Raw genomic sequence first — 16,415 nt, 5'->3', positions numbered from 1 at the left:
GAGAGAGAGAGAGAGAGAGAGAGAGAGAGAGAGAGAGAGAGAGAGAGAGAGAGAGAGAGAGAGAGAGAGAGAGAGAGAGACAGAGAGAGAGAGAGAGAGAGAGATCTTTAACTCACTATGAGAGGAGAATTTCTGCCCATTGAAATCACAGTTCTGTTGACCGTCCTCAAGAGTTTCTCCATTATGATCTGCACGTGCCGCTGGGTCAGACCCTAAAAAACACAAAAAACTGTAAAAAATAAAATAAAAAGCTAACCCTAACCCATTAACAAAAGTCATCGTGGTGTTAAAACAACAGACTGTGTTAAGTTAGGGTGTGTTAAAATAACTATATACTATAACTATATAACTACTACATATATATATATATAACTATATATCAACTCATCAGCGGGCATTAGAGAGAAAATAAAAGATTGTGATGTGTTAATGGAGTAACAAGAAACACCAACAAATGCACAGCACAGGGTCTTACATTAACACTTGCCAAGCATCAAATGGATATAAAAATCAGCTTTGCCAAGTAAATAAAACAAGCTCTTGCCAGCTGGCATGTTAATGCCTAAAGAACTGCACAATAGTTCTTGATTTAAATGAAATTTTAGGAACAATACAAATCAATGACAATTTTTGATTAACAGCTATGTTTTGGGCCTGTAGAAACTTGACAGAATCAGGTTTTTACATCATGATAATTGCAAGGACTTTATCATGATATACAGTATAATCACAGTATTACTGCGTGTTCAAATTAATAGTCATCAATAGCAACATAATAATTTGTTGGTGCCACCAAAAGAATTCAGAGGCTTAGTAAATGTCTCAAAAATAAACAGCTATATTAACTTGATAAAATCTTTTAAAACCATTTAAGTGATTTTTTCAGTGGGACATGTAAAAAATGTATTCAAAATAAAAGTTAATTTCTCTAAAACCTACATATATTATTTAAGTTTATTTAATTAAAAGAAATAAGTTTTAATTATATTTTTGGTGAGATATTTGAGTTACTCAGATTTACTTAATTTTTTAACTCACATTTACTCAATTTTAACTGTATATTTCATTGATTTTACAACTTTAAAATGTACTCAATTTTTTGAGTGTAAATTGTTTCACCAAAAATTGAGTAAATCACAGTTAAACATTTTAGAGTGTAGCTTTTCATTTATTTATGCATTAAACATTTTTGACGTTATTTTAGTTTATTAGCATTACAAATTTGATCAATATCAGTGTTATCAAAATACATTGTGTTGAGAAAATTGCAATAATGCCATTTATTCTTATATAATGTATTCTATATTTTCTATATATATTCAGCATGTGAAGCTGCTTTGCAACAATGCAAAAATGTGAAAAGCACTACAGAAATAAAATTTAATTGAAATTCATTGAAAAAAAATTATGAGCGCGCTTAAAAAGATATATGCATTCAATCACTTTTAATCTTGACTGACTGACTGACATGAATTATGTCACTGTCAGAGAAAGGTCAACAATTATGCAAGTAAGATATCTAGAATTATTTACAATATTTGGAAATGCCCACAGTAAGCATCAAATCAGGATAAACCGTGTTACTGAACACCGGCACAAGTCTAACAAAGATTCAGCAGGTGCATCAACAATGTCATCCTGGACCCTGTGCTGAACAGAATCAGAAAGATGTAAACCTGTGAGAGTGATGCAATCAAAGACAGAGATATTAAAATGGCTCATACAGTAAGATTCTGTTAAACACCAAATCTCAGTGGGGTGATGAAACGATCCCATCCCACTCTCTGCCAGCAGTGACACACACACAGAGTGCCGATTGTGAATTATTAAACAAGCTTTTTAAAAGTGTGTAAAAGCTCTGCGTATGAGTGTGACGTGTGTGTTACGCAACACAAACGCACGCACACGCTTATGAAGTCAACACACACGTGCGATGACAGGTTAAAAGGAAACCTCATCTCAGCGCTGTAGTCGCTTATACACAACTGGAGAAAACAGCACGTGTGTGTATGCAAACACACCCTCTATCATGGCCCAAAATATACGTAGCACAAATGCTATTGAGGGGGAGGAACATTTTTATTCTAGACGGCATCTGATTGGCCAAAAGTCTGTTTGGTGCAAGATGAGTCATCAGTTTTCATTGCGTTTTTCCTATATGAAAATCTGAATCGCCACCAAGTGCCATGGATTCGCAGGACATTGTGTGAGCGCTGGGATGGTGCGTGTTCTTACTACATCACTCCGGTAGAGAACCTCCAGGATGTTGCTGAGTAACTGACAGCAGGAGTCCAGCTCTTCCTGATTCTCCAGGTGTAATTTCAGCTGATCCGTCATGAGAGGCAACAGGATCTCCCGGCAGTCTACACAAACACACAAACGCAGCGACACAGAAGTCAGGTGAACGCACAGAAAAACACACTGTGCCAATACAACATGGATAGAGCAGGACAGCATTATAACGCTCATGAATAACATTATCCCTAAATGTGATAGTGAAGAACCTCAAGTGCACAAAATAAGGGCAGTGGTACAAAATAGGGCTACAAACGTGGAAAAGTTTGTCTGCCAACTTTATATTTTTCATCACATGCAATACACACTGGGCACAAACCTTTATCAAAGCATCAAACATTACATTAAATGCATGTTAATCTTCTTTTCCTCAGTTTGTGTGTTGACTGGGAATCGAACCCATGACCTTTGGGCTCTACCCATTGAGCTGCATTTCAGTAACCGACTCGATAGAAAAGAAGCCTTCTGAGAATGATCAATGAATGCCCATGATCTCAATTATTGGCAATTAAAACGCCTGTTGACAAAGTCAAACAGATGTCTCTGCATTCTGCTTTCAAACACACGCATGCACGCGCGCGCGCACTTGAGCCGCATGCAGACATGAAAGTGTGCGGATAAATATTTCACTGAGATCTGACAGCTGAAGTAATGATATTTCATTTGAAAGTGCAGATTGACATTCGCTTCATCACTACAGAGAAATCAAGTATGTGCCGCGTGTCATCTAATCTGTCCGTCAACGAGGGAGGCGGGACTTTGTGCAAGAGCTAAATCAATACAAATGAGTTTTTCTTTCATAAGCAGTCACTACTAAACAAAACACACACGCACTCACAATTTCCACAGGTCTTCTGAAAGCTCATTTATCTCGCCGTTCAGTGAGTTTTACTTCAAAGAAACAAATGCACATTCTCCTCTTCATGACTGCACACACTTCTGTATGAAATAAACACCTGACCTGCCCGTGAACTCTCAGAAAGCATTTCACTGGCTAAAATTACAAATCAGGGTCACGGCGGAATAAATCGAGGCTCCTCACATCAGTGTCCCGGCGTATTCTGTGTGTTTCCAGAGAAGCCTTATTTATTCTTCCCAACAAACATAAATCCCAATTTATAAGGAGAGTGGTGAAAAAGATCTGGATATACCCAGGACACATCAGCAAATATACAACTGAATTTAATTTGGATGAGGATGCAGTATATTTGTGGTGTCCTTGTTAGTTGTCACAACTTGCAGTCGTGGTAGTAGTAGTAATGATGCGTCAAATGTGCTGCAACACCTCGGATGCTAACGTGTGCTGCGCTACAGCTGAAAAACACAGACTATGTACTGCATGTGATCAAAAATTTGCACGTTCATGCGTCGTAGCGTTTTAAAATGCATCATCATAAACTCACTCTCAGCATCACTACATCAGGCATCATCACGAACTGCTTCCTCTATTCAGTTTAGCATTTTTAGTGAACTACTTTAATGGTGGGAAGCAGCAGAACTGAGCATCTGAAGAGCGAAAAGTTCAGATGCACCTGTAACTTGAATCGTGGTCGAAAATCAATTTCTAAGTGACACGTTTATGTTGAAATGGAATAAACACACAAGCAGACGCAGGCACAAAGACATTTTTCAACAAGCCGAGAGCGTGCTCAGCACATTTGTGACCCTGGACAACAAAACCAGTCTTATGGGTCAATTTTTCGAAATTGAGAACTTTCTATAGATATATGAGTTGTTAGAATAGGACAATATCTGGCTGAGATACAACCGTTTAAAACTCTGGAATCTGAGAGCGCAAAAAAATCAAAATATTGAGAAAATTGCCTTTGAAGTTGTTAATCTGGGGCACTGTGGCAGACCATCCACTCACAAAAATAAAGTTTTTATATATTTAAGGTAGGGAATTTACAAAATATCTTCATGGATCATGATCTTTACTTAATATCCTAATGATTTTTGGCATAAAAGAAAAATCGATAATTTTGACCCACACAATGTATTTTTGTCTTTTACTAAAAATGTTCCCGTGCTACTTAAGACTGGTTTTGTGATCCAGGGTCACATTTGTTCAGGTCAGACGAGCCCATTTGTGTTCATTTATTCCACAGAAGCTACTGGCACTCACAACCTCATGCTGGAGGAGTCCGAGCTCACAGAACCTCAGTAAAACATGCAAATCTTCACCATGTGTGTCTCAACAACATTTGAAATGTAAATCTTACATAGAGACAGCCTCCAGAGAGAGCGTTTACACTGCTAGACATCTACTGAACCGGTTTAAACGGTCACACAATTCACTTTCAACAAACCTTAAAGGGATTCACCCAAAAAATAATTCTGTCATCATTTACTCACCCTTAGATCTTTCCAAACCTGTATACATTTCTTTGTTCTGTTGAACACAAAGGAAGATATTTGGAAGAATGTCTGTTATTTTCGGTTCTGGAACATCATCCACTACCATAGTAGAAAATATATATATTTTTTGTTCTATTGAACACAAAGTGAGATGTTTTGAAAAATGTATGAAAGCAAACAGTTCTGGGGGACATTTGACTACCATTCAATTTTTCCTACTATGGTAGTCAATGATGTCCCGGAAGTGAAAATTACTAACATTCTTCCAAATATCTTTCTCTGTTTTTATCAGAACAAAGTCATTTATACTGGTCTCCAAATTTCAGGAGGGTGAAAAAATGATGACAGAATGTGTGTGTGTGTGAGAGTCATTTAATTAAGTGAGAGCAGGAGACATCCCATAATTACAGCTGAATGACGTGCATCTCCTTAAAACCTACCCACAGAGCTTCCATATGTCACTGATTTAACACTGCACATCACCTCCAGACATAGACACCAAACACACACACACAGCACAGCACTGCACTAAAAACACACACACACACACACACACACACACACACACACACACACACACACACACACACACACACACACACATGCCCACTAAAAACACACCACACACACACACACACACACACACACACACACACACACACACACACACACACACACACACCACACACAACACACACACCACACACACACCACACACACACACACACAGCACACACACACACGCACACACTACACACTAACGCACTAAAAACATGCACACAACACACACACAACACACACTGCACTTAAAAACATGCACACACACGCACACTACACACTGCCACTAAAAACATGCACCAACACACACACACACACACTGAACACCACACACACACAAACATGCACAAAACAGACACACACACACACACACACACGCACACTGCACTAAAAACATGCACAACACACACACACACACACTGACAAACTGACCACGCACGACCTGCAAAACATAAACACACACACACACAGCCTAAAACATGAACACACACACACACACACACACACACGCAATGACACTAAACAAACACTGCACAACACACAACACACACGCCACCAGCACACACCTGCTGCACTAAAACATGACACAACACACAACACACAACACACACACGCACTGCAAAAAACATCCAAAACATGCACAACACACACAACACACACACACACACACTGACACTAAACACACTGCACAAACAACATGCCACACACACACACAGCACGCACACCGCTGCACTAAAAACATGCACAACACACACACACACACTGCACTAAAAACATGCACAACACACAACACACACACACACACACACTGCACTAAAAACATGCACCCACACACACACAGCACACTACACGCTGCACTAAAAACATGCACAACACACACACACACAAACACACACACTGCACTAAAAACATGCACAACACACACACACACGCACGCACGCACGCTGCACTAAAAACATGCACAACACACACACACACACTGCACTAAAAACATGCACAACACACAACACACACACACACACACACTGCACTAAAAACATGCACAACACACACACACACATGCACGCACACACGCTGCACTAAAAACATGCACAACACACACACACACAAACACACACACTGCACTAAACAAACACATTGTGGCACACAGAAACCTTAGTCATCATCACACACAAAACATCATGATGCATAAATATATGTGAGAAACATTCAGCAGGAGATCTGCTAGGGCTGGAGAACTTCAGGCTGATCATTATTTTATTTTATCCGTCATTGCATAAAAACTGTCATTGTGTACTCACGTATGGGTCTGAAACAACAAGTAAAAAAAACAACACTTCATTTTTGAGTTAACCCTCCATTCAAACATTATAATCGATAGAAAGAGTTTTCTGATTAGATGAAAAGAGATGCCCAATATTCACAGCAAATATTTCCTTTCCACTGACCACTGAAGTTGATGATGAGCTTCTAATAGGTAGTTAACATAATACATCTCAAATGTATAAATCAGAGTTCAGATCATCACAGACCTGAAAATCCACAAACCCTCCAGTGACAACATCAAATACAGCTGCGGTCAGACACTGACCTTTACTGTGTGTGTGTGTGTGTGTGTGTGTGCGTACCATGCTGGGTGAAGAGGTCGCTGTGGACGATGTCAATCATGCAGATCAACTTCTGCTTCACCAGACGCCCCAGAGGAACTTTGAGAATAAACTCACTGAACAGCTTACTGGAAAAAGAGAGCGCGAGAGAGACATTTACATTTGCATTCAGCAAACATGAACTGTTTTGACATAGATTTTGTATTTTATTATGAATTAATTGGAGAACCCAAGAACATAATGTCATTTCAAAGCTATTTTTCTTCTGCGGAACACAAAAGAAGATATTTTGAAGAATGTCGATAACCAAACGAATAACTTGATTGTCTGAACACAAAATATCTTCTTCCACAGACGAAAGTGTCATGTACAGGTTTACATACCCGCGAGTGTAAATAAACGACAGCGTTTTTACTTTTGGGTGAACTCTCCCTTTAAAATCCTGAAAAATGTGAGAAGCGAGCGGTGTGGAGCGGGTGCAGGTGTCTGCGTGTGAGAGTTTGATCTCAGGGTCTCCACCTCCTGTTGAAGCGACAGCTCATTTCTAAAACATGCCGACTGCCCCGGGCCATGCCTCTCTGTGCACATCTGAATAAAACCCAACACACACGCGCGGCCGCTCTTTATGTGCACACAACTGCCACTTGAAGAGAGGAGGATGTGAAGAGAGAGGTCTCACAGAGCTCACACACGACCTCATTCAACATTTGTTTGGTCCGTGACTGTGTGGCGTCTGCGACATCTCTGCTAAGCAAATACTATTCCATGACAGAGAAAACAGGCCTATCCGAAAACCAGGTGTGATGCTATAAATGTTTCATATGAGCAATGAGGCACTCGAGAATGTGTTCACGCCGTGTTTGCAATACAACATAGAAAAGAAAGGAGGGGAACAGAAAGAAAAAGAAAAATGAATGACAATTAATTAAAAAGGGAAAAATGGAAATAAATCAAAGGCAAAAGAAAACAGGGAAAGGGAAGAGATTTGATTTAATGCTCCTGTGTGTATACAGATATGTGATGACTCTCTCTGTCTCTCTCTGGCTCATCCATTTATCTATTAACATTTAAAGAGAAACAACACGAATACAGATTACTGAGGGAATGGAACACGAATCCCGCTGGTATAAAACGTCTCGCGAAAATGTCACGTCTTTGAAAATTGGCCATTGTCAGGGATGCATTTCAGGAACGCGTCACAGCAGGATTCGTGCTAACAAACACACCGCTGTGAGAGCAGTACATTGAGCCATCATAAGAGCCACATAACTCCATTATAATGCCACTCAGGGATAAACGCATTATCCAGACCAACAGACAAGATCGCTGAGTGACCGCTGCGTCTCCACGGCAACCGCATCACTTTGCAGCGACTGTGTGTGCAATCTAAAGCGCGCGCGAGATACTTGAGCAGCAAAGCGACGTGTTCGAGCAAAAGTCTATGAGGAAGATGATGAGAGCTGCTTTCTGAGCATCGCATCACAGAAATGCCGCTTTTCATGAAATCACTCCACAAACCAGACCTGAATTCATTATGAGTCTCACAGACGTGATCAGATGACACATGAGCAGAACGAGCAGAAAAACACCAAGAGAGAGAGAGAGGATGCGTAACATTTTTGTGATTTAAAGGTCAGAAAGACTTCATTACGACTTGTTTTAAATCTTAAAAATCCTGACGATTTTGAGGAGGGACTTATTGCTAAATTGCTTGTTAAATATAAAATTGTTGCAGGATATTAAAGTGGCTATAAAAAATGGTGATTTAGTCGGAGGACATTGGGGATGTGATGATGTAAACTCACCTGAGCTCCTTTGGATCAAAGACCAGTTTGAGATCATTGACGATAGTGGGGACGTATTTCAGCGCCGCACCCTAGAATTCAAGCAAAAGATAAATACCACATTATCAATAATCAAATAATACAGAAACCAAAAATGACAAGAAAGTACATTGCCAAACCCGGCAAGTAACAATCAGGAATAAAAATGTTCTTTCAAACAAATATTAACAGTTAGTGAATTGGGTTGTTAGTGATTGTGTAACCAAATCCGGCATCATTCGGGCCTATCAATGGAAGTTGAGCCCCATGTAAACCAGACGTTCACTTCCATTTATCATTTTTATTATTTACTTATCATTTATAGATTTACTCCAACAAACTCCCACCCAGTGTTGGGAAAGTTACTCTCAAAAAGTAATTAATTACTAGTTACTAATTACATATTCAATAGTGTAATTCGATTACTGTACAAATTACTCTCTCCAAAAAGTATTTAGTTACTTATTACTAATTACTTTCTATATCCTATCAACCTTGATTAGTTAAGTGATTCAAGGATAGGCATGAAAGGGCTCTTTTAATTCATTCAAATCAATAATATAAACTACATAAAGTACTCTTATTAACTGACCAAAGTATTACAAATGTGAGAATTATACATTAAAGCACAGATTTTAAAGTTAGACTTTGAATTTTGATGTTAATTCCACTATTGCACACACATATATTACACAAAGTATTTAGTTTAATTACATCAGAAGTAACTGTAATTAAATTACAGAAAAAATAAGAGTAATCCCTTACTTAACTTTTTCAAGGGGAAAGTAATTAAATTACTTTCACTAATTACTTAGTAACTAGTTACACCCAACACTGCTCCCACCACACCTATCAATAGTTTGAGAACCTGCGTCTTCGATTCTCTCTACAGCATCCCTTAATGTTCCTTTTCTAGTGCTCTGTGATGGACTTCAAGTGAAAGTACTCCACCGGCTTCCCGTGATTTCAAGTATTCAATTTGATTAAAGACTTTAGCTTCACAGTTGTTTGGCAGATACATTTGTTGTTGGACTAGACAGTGAAGCAAAAGTGCTAAAAAAGTTCAAGACCAAATTCAAACTGGGCCGTTTCTACAAATATCATGAATCCTGGTTCAGTGGAATCTGAATGTCTGTACAAAAAAAATCCTCTACTCTTATTTCTTATTCCTGTACTTAGTTTCTATGATAGGATGGGGCGTGTTGATCTAATAGAATGACACCTGTCAATCACAGACGTCACACCTGTGTCCATCTGTCTGTCATCAAAAACATCACAACACAAGCAAGCTAAGCACAGATGCTGTTTTGATCTAATGAAAGATGTTGAATGTTTTAACATGCCTGACAGACACAACATCATGCCCTAAATATTGACTTTGTCTCAGTTTTAATAACTGCCGTGTTTCACATATGGATCAATATTAATGGAAAAGCAAACGCTGTCTGCCGTCTGGTGTGCAGAAGGGCCAGCTGTGAAGCGCTACACTTGCTCATGACCTGTCGTCGTCTCCAATGTTTCTCCTTCATTCTCATCAGCTGTTGCGACTGTGGCTGGAGATGTGAATGTGGGGAATTGACATTTTGGATGGTGCACTTACGTTAAACAAACGATGCAACCCAAACCTTAACTGGTTGTGATAGCCGCTCCTTAAATTTTGTCATCTGAACAACCCGACGGCCAAGTTTGCCCCGGTTTCCGAATCAACCTTAACCACCAATCGCTTCGATTTGCAGGGTTCGAAACGCTCTTTAAAGAATGAAACAACCGGCAGCTAAATGTCTCGTTTTATTCCAGTCACACATGAAAACGTGGGAGTCCTGAGATTTACAGCCTTTGTTTAAAAGCGGCCGCACTTTGTTTGATCTTTATCATCACGTCAAATTCTGATGTACTTTGAAATCATTTAAAAGCAAAAAAGTGTCAGAAAAGCTGCGAACCTCGAGTCAACAGAGGCGGCGAGGAGTGATGGATGGGTTAAGAAGTTTCCCATTTGATAAATTCTCTCTCCAGCAGCCCACATCTGGTGCGATTTAACTTGAGAGTTAGCGGGGAAATGAGGTCTCGCGGTTCAAGTGTTTCCAAAAAAAACAGCTCGCGTCCTATAACGCACCTTACGTTTGATCTGATGTGCGACGGTAATGCACCAATAAGACTGAGAGGTTTGCAACCATGACATCATAGAAGGTTTGAGACCATCACACGGACGATACACATCACAGGAGGAAAGCTAAATTTGCGTGTAAAACCACATAAACAGGTTGAAAATAAGTGCTTGTCATTATTAGTCATACAGTGTTGGAATAACATGAAGTTGAAGCAAATACTAACAACATTTTAATTTTAAAGTGAAGTACTTCTTTAACAAAGGGGCGATTCACATTTCGCGTTTCAAATCGCGCGGAAAACACGAGTCGCACTGCTTTCTCTTTTTTTCCAAAGCGCCTAGGAGTTTGAGCTCTACTGTCATCTGTCGTTGCTAAGCAACCATGGGCCATGCTAGCCGTTGAGACGAGGAGGTATAAACAAAGGATATATGGATTATACGCACTGATATTAGATTTATTAATGATGTGATCATCTGGGTCTCCATCTTCACCGAGCTTGTCTATATTGGTTGGTTGGTTCTTGTGACATGACCTGGGGTGCGCGTGCGGCATTCTGTAAAGTTGAAATATTTTCATCTCGATGCGACGCCAATGCGCCTAGAAAAATGGTAGCGTCGCACCGCATGCGCATCACGACCGCGTCGCCCCCTATTTGAGCGCGCTTGCCACACGTCAAAAGACGCGAAATGTGGATCGCCCCATAACCAGTCAGATCTGATCCAGCAGCACACCTGCGGGACTCCGGACAGACCTGATGTTTGGTGTGTTACACATGAGGTGTATTAACACAGAAATGAGGCGACGTGACAGGTCAAGGACAGTGACAACGGAAGACAAATGGAGGAGGAGCAAGAAAACAGATGGAAAGAGAGAAGCAGAGATAGAAAATACCTTGAGGAGAAGCTAAAGATGGTGAAGCAGCCACAGCGGAGAGAGAAGACACACAAACGCGTTCAGAAGATGAAAAGAGCTCAGGGCAGACAGAAAACAACATATCTTTGGTTTTCTAGAGCAGTGGTTCTCAAACCTTTTCATTGTAAGCCCCCTTTGTGTAGAGTGCATCACTTTGCGGCCCCCCCCAGATGAAAACCTATAATCTTAAACTTAGAATGTTAATTAAGCCAAAAACATATTCAGTTATCCAGTGCTGGAACAACAATACCTGCGGTTGGCGGTCTTTTTTCATGATGTTTGATTACATAAAACCTATGATCATTTTCTAGATTTCATTAAATGCCACAAAATCTGTGGCCCCCCGGATCAATCTTGGGGCCCCCAGTTTGAGAACCACCGTTCTAGAGGTAATAAAGCAGCGTTCTGAGCGTTCTTTTAACATCATTAAAAAGAGACAACTGACCAAAACATGGACATGTCACCCTCATGTCGTTGTGTCATGTTGAGGGACAAACATCCTTTAACAACAGAACTGTAAATTCTCAATTTTAAGTGTTTATGTATACAGCCGTTGAAAAACTAAAGAGATCAATTCAAAATTATTTTCCGTTTTTTTGAGTTTACTATTTATGTGCAAATGATCATTTTATGTGCCATCCCGTGAACTACTAACAATATGTCTCCCAAATATCAAACAAAAATATTGTTTCTATTTGCATTCATTTGCAGAAAATGAAAACTGGAGAAACAATAATAACAGAAAAGATGCTGTGCACTTTTTCAGACCTCAAATATGGCAAAGAAAACAAGTTCAGATTCACTTTTAAGCAATACGACAGTCATATTTCTACATGTATTTAGGAAAAGCTTAATTATTTTTTATGTGACCTGGATTTTGATCACAGTTTTCATGCGTCTTTCACATTGCTGTTGGATGACTTTGTGTCACTCCTGAGGTTTGATTTTCTTAATATTCAACAGACACTCGACTGAAATGATGATTAAATGAAAATTTGGAATGGTCTCCTAATTTTATCCACGGCTGTAAATATATTAAAGATCCAGTCACAACCAAACCCCTTTGGCTAAAAAACCCTTTAGATATGCATTACAAATGTATTTTCTCATCTTAAGCGCACCCGTCTGCAGCTCATCATGAAGTTTTTCGGACAGACTCACCTTCACCCCTCCGGTAGCGTCAGCATTGCTGTTCATCATGGCGTTCAAGGAAGCAAAGAGGCTCCTGAGGGACTCCATGAAATCACTCTCGCCTTTATTCTCATACAGCCTGAGGGAAACAGACACACACGTCCACACGCAGACAGCAGATGATCATTTCATCTACATCATCAGAGGAAACAGACTGGTGAGCATGTGTTTGCAATGCTAATGCATGACATCAAACCGACCGGAGCCGTACAAAGCGCATCGAGAACAATGTGGTGAACTCGGCACGCGTGCCCGTCCACCTGTTCACCCTGAACTCCAGCTCCTGATCACAGTCTGATCAGATTGATGAATTGCTCTGTGATTTAGTTTGAAGGGCGGAGGGCCGACGGGATGCTTTCGGCATCTTCACAGCTCCAAACAAACAAACATCCGGAGAATTCCTGCTTTCACGCATTCATTAAAACGCTCAACCGGTCGACTTCGCTAATGCGATTAGCACCACTTGATTTTTCTCTGCTCCGAGTCGAAAACCAAGTGTTTACGTCAGAATCCTTCATGAACACTCTTGGCTATAAGAAAAATGGTTACCAAGCAATCACAATAGGAACTTTAACTTTCTATTAAGGTAACGAATGTGACGTGTGCAGTCGGGTTGGATATAAACGCTGGTGCTGGGTTTCGACGGGATCAGCCCGTCCTCATTAGTGTCTCTCACAACGGTGTGTGGTGTCAAGTGCTCGCAGGCGTTCAGGTGGATGAAGCGGTGAGTCGCTCTCTCAAGAAGTGCTTAAGGGACACATCATACTTCACCTGAAGACAACAAGCTAATCACCGCTGCTGAACTTAATTTAGACTCAGTCATTACTCAACATGTCCACGCTCGACCTAAATCAGCAGCGCTGCCCACTCCACATCCAGCCCGTCTCAGACACTTCCTCCATCAGTCAAGAAAGGCAGTTCGGATCTGACACACTGCTCTCGGTCTAACCCAAAGATTTTTACATTACAAAGATGATTGGCGAAAGGAGATGGGATGTAGAGTACAGACTGGATGTGGTTTTAGTTATTATCTGCTTGGAATCCAGTCTTCATATTCTCTTGTCATCGTGTCATTCTAACCCTGCATTTCTTTTTATCTGCACAACACAAAAGAAGATGTTTGAAGAACGTTGGAACCAAACAATATTGAACCCCTTTGACTTCCATTGTATGAGCACGAAACCACCGAGACATTTCTCAAAATATCTTCTTTGTGTTCCACAGATGAAAGAGTCGTAAACAGGTTATAAAGGACATTAGTGTGAATAAATTATATCATTTTTGTTTTCGGGTGTACTATCCCTTTAAGAACTCGCTTATTCTGCACGCAGCTACGCATTTTAAAAACTCAGTTTCGGCAACAACAACGTTTCGGAAAAAGGCATTTCTGAGAAGGCATATTACTGATTTTACTGTCATGCACGCATGACATTACCAGGGATGTAATGATATCAAAATCTCACTATACGATAATACCTCAGTATACGGCTCACTGTACGGTATTTGTTGAGGTTTTTCGGTGGCAAATGATGACTTGGAAACGTGCCATAAACATAATTTTTTCCTTTATCCCTCGACTCGTAACTGTTGCTTAGAGGTATGAGTTATAGTATGAGATGGGTCAAATGACCTAAAAATCCCTTTTATAAAATAAAATAATTGCATCTATTTTTTTTTTTATCTAACTTTCTTTATGTTAGGCCCGGGAAGACCTATCGTTTCATACAGTCATGTGACCACGATAATATTGAGACAATTTTGCTCTTGCGATAACACGATATCGATAATATTGTTACATCCCTAGACATTACTGTACATTGTGTATGACGTTGGGTCTCAAATGATTCAGATTATTAAACACGTGTATCTGGGGCTTGAACTGGTTTTGAACACTGAAAGAAAATCGTGTGTTGTTTTCCTGTACAGCATAAAGTCAAAACAAAATTTATTCAGACACCAAATAACATTTTTGATCTTTTTTACTAGTGAGTGCAGGACACTGTAGTTCCTTTATGAAAGTGAGGATAGCAAAATAAAGTAAACTGTTCATACAGTGGACTACCAGGAATATTTGTGAGCAAAAATGATTCTGACACTTTGACCTGACCATGTTTTGCCTGTCATTGCTAATGCCTTTTACACCACCGACTGAACAAAGTTAAGCATTGCTTGGTAACTGCTTACTCTAAATTGGTATTCTCTATATAGCTGACAGCTATTCAACCTAATTCATTCACTCCGAGTAGTCAAAACTAGTGAAATATCAACTGATTTGAGAGGAAATGCCACACAGTTTTTTCCATTGTCAAGAAATCCTGGTGTCTGAATCATGTTTTGGTTTGACCCAGATAAAAGCAAACAAGTTTACCTAATTTCAAATTCACAGTGTGAATAATCCCAGACAACAGACCCACAACAGAGAGATGTTAATGTGAGAAAAGGACGTACTGGTTAAAGAGAACCCGAGACCTCACGATGAATTTAAAGATGTACTCCAGAGCCTTGAGGGCTTTCAGCAGCTGGTCTGTGAGCTTCTCGGCATTATCCACATAGTTCTTCAACACTCTCATCAGCTTGCTGAAAAACACACACACACGTGTACCCTTTAAACCCTTCTGCCAAAACACGCATGTTAGAAAGGGCTGATCAGTTCTCAGAACAGTAAATAAAAGACACAAAGCCTGAGCAGTGATATTGTTTGACTCACGTGTAAGCGAGCGTGGCGCTGAAGTGCTTGCGGATGTAGGTCTCCAGAACAGGATTGAAATGATGGAACTTTCTGTCAGCGATCAGTCCGATTATGAAAACCTTTTAGAAGCAGAAACACAGAGACAGACCTTCAAAACCAAACCAGCCAGAAGCACAGCAAACTCTTATTAAACAAAACTTTGTTTGGACTTTAACAAAAGTTCACATCAATTCAATGTGACAACAATACTATAAATATATGATCTGACTAAATGAATCTTATTATAGCATAGTTTAAACATTTAAAGCCTATGACACTTCTAAAACCCTGAACATGGTGATTTATACAGATTTATTATATCCACAGAAGATGAATTTTACCAGAGCATCAAACACGAGGGTATCAAACGTTTCGCTGTCTGAATTCTCCATCATTATGTTGAAGAGGGCATCCAAGGTGTCCTGTAAAAACTACACACACGCACACAAACACACAATACACGGATTATTAAAGCCGATGGTCAGCGTTGGAGTAATGGGATGAGAAAATGTGAAAAGATTTATAGACCGTCAATCTAAAGCACATGCTGTCCACTTCAATGTCTGCTGTCATCCAAGCGACGCTCAGTGAGCAAGGACATCGTCACAACATCACAGAACTACAAGTTAAAACCAGCTACATGTGCACTCAATTCACATCCAGAAGAGCCATTAATTAACCACATTCAATTCTTTTATTAACGTAAGTAATACGTTTTATTCTGAATGTAATAAATATTACAGCAAAACTGTAAACACCACATCAACTACACAAATATTCTAACTGGAGTTACAAAACTAATCTAAAGTAGAATGTATACTATTAAAGACGTGTA

The 16,415-nt window shown here is 39.7% G+C and overlaps 1 protein-coding gene across 2 annotated transcripts in view; it reads right to left on the bottom strand.

Annotated features, from left to right (window-relative positions):
- Positions 1–16,415, bottom strand: part of dock1 (dedicator of cytokinesis 1) — a 187,637-nt gene that overhangs the window by 109,595 nt on the left and 61,627 nt on the right. For both annotated transcript variants that reach the window (XM_057359090.1, XM_057359091.1), the window contains exons 20-27: positions 15,922–16,011; positions 15,560–15,660; positions 15,301–15,429; positions 12,823–12,931; positions 8,624–8,694; positions 6,840–6,946; positions 2,236–2,363; positions 117–212 (exon numbers count right to left, since the gene is read on the bottom strand). In XM_057359090.1, the coding sequence (XP_057215073.1) occupies positions 117–212; positions 2,236–2,363; positions 6,840–6,946; positions 8,624–8,694; positions 12,823–12,931; positions 15,301–15,429; positions 15,560–15,660; positions 15,922–16,011 (831 nt within the window). The remainder of the gene's footprint in view (positions 1–116; positions 213–2,235; positions 2,364–6,839; positions 6,947–8,623; positions 8,695–12,822; positions 12,932–15,300; positions 15,430–15,559; positions 15,661–15,921; positions 16,012–16,415) is intronic.

The sequence above is a fragment of the Triplophysa rosa genome, linkage group LG18 (assembly GCF_024868665.1).
Source record: "Triplophysa rosa linkage group LG18, Trosa_1v2, whole genome shotgun sequence".
In the NCBI taxonomy this organism is placed as follows: Eukaryota; Metazoa; Chordata; class Actinopteri; order Cypriniformes; family Nemacheilidae; genus Triplophysa; species Triplophysa rosa.
This window is presented reverse-complemented; position numbering and strand designations above follow the sequence as displayed.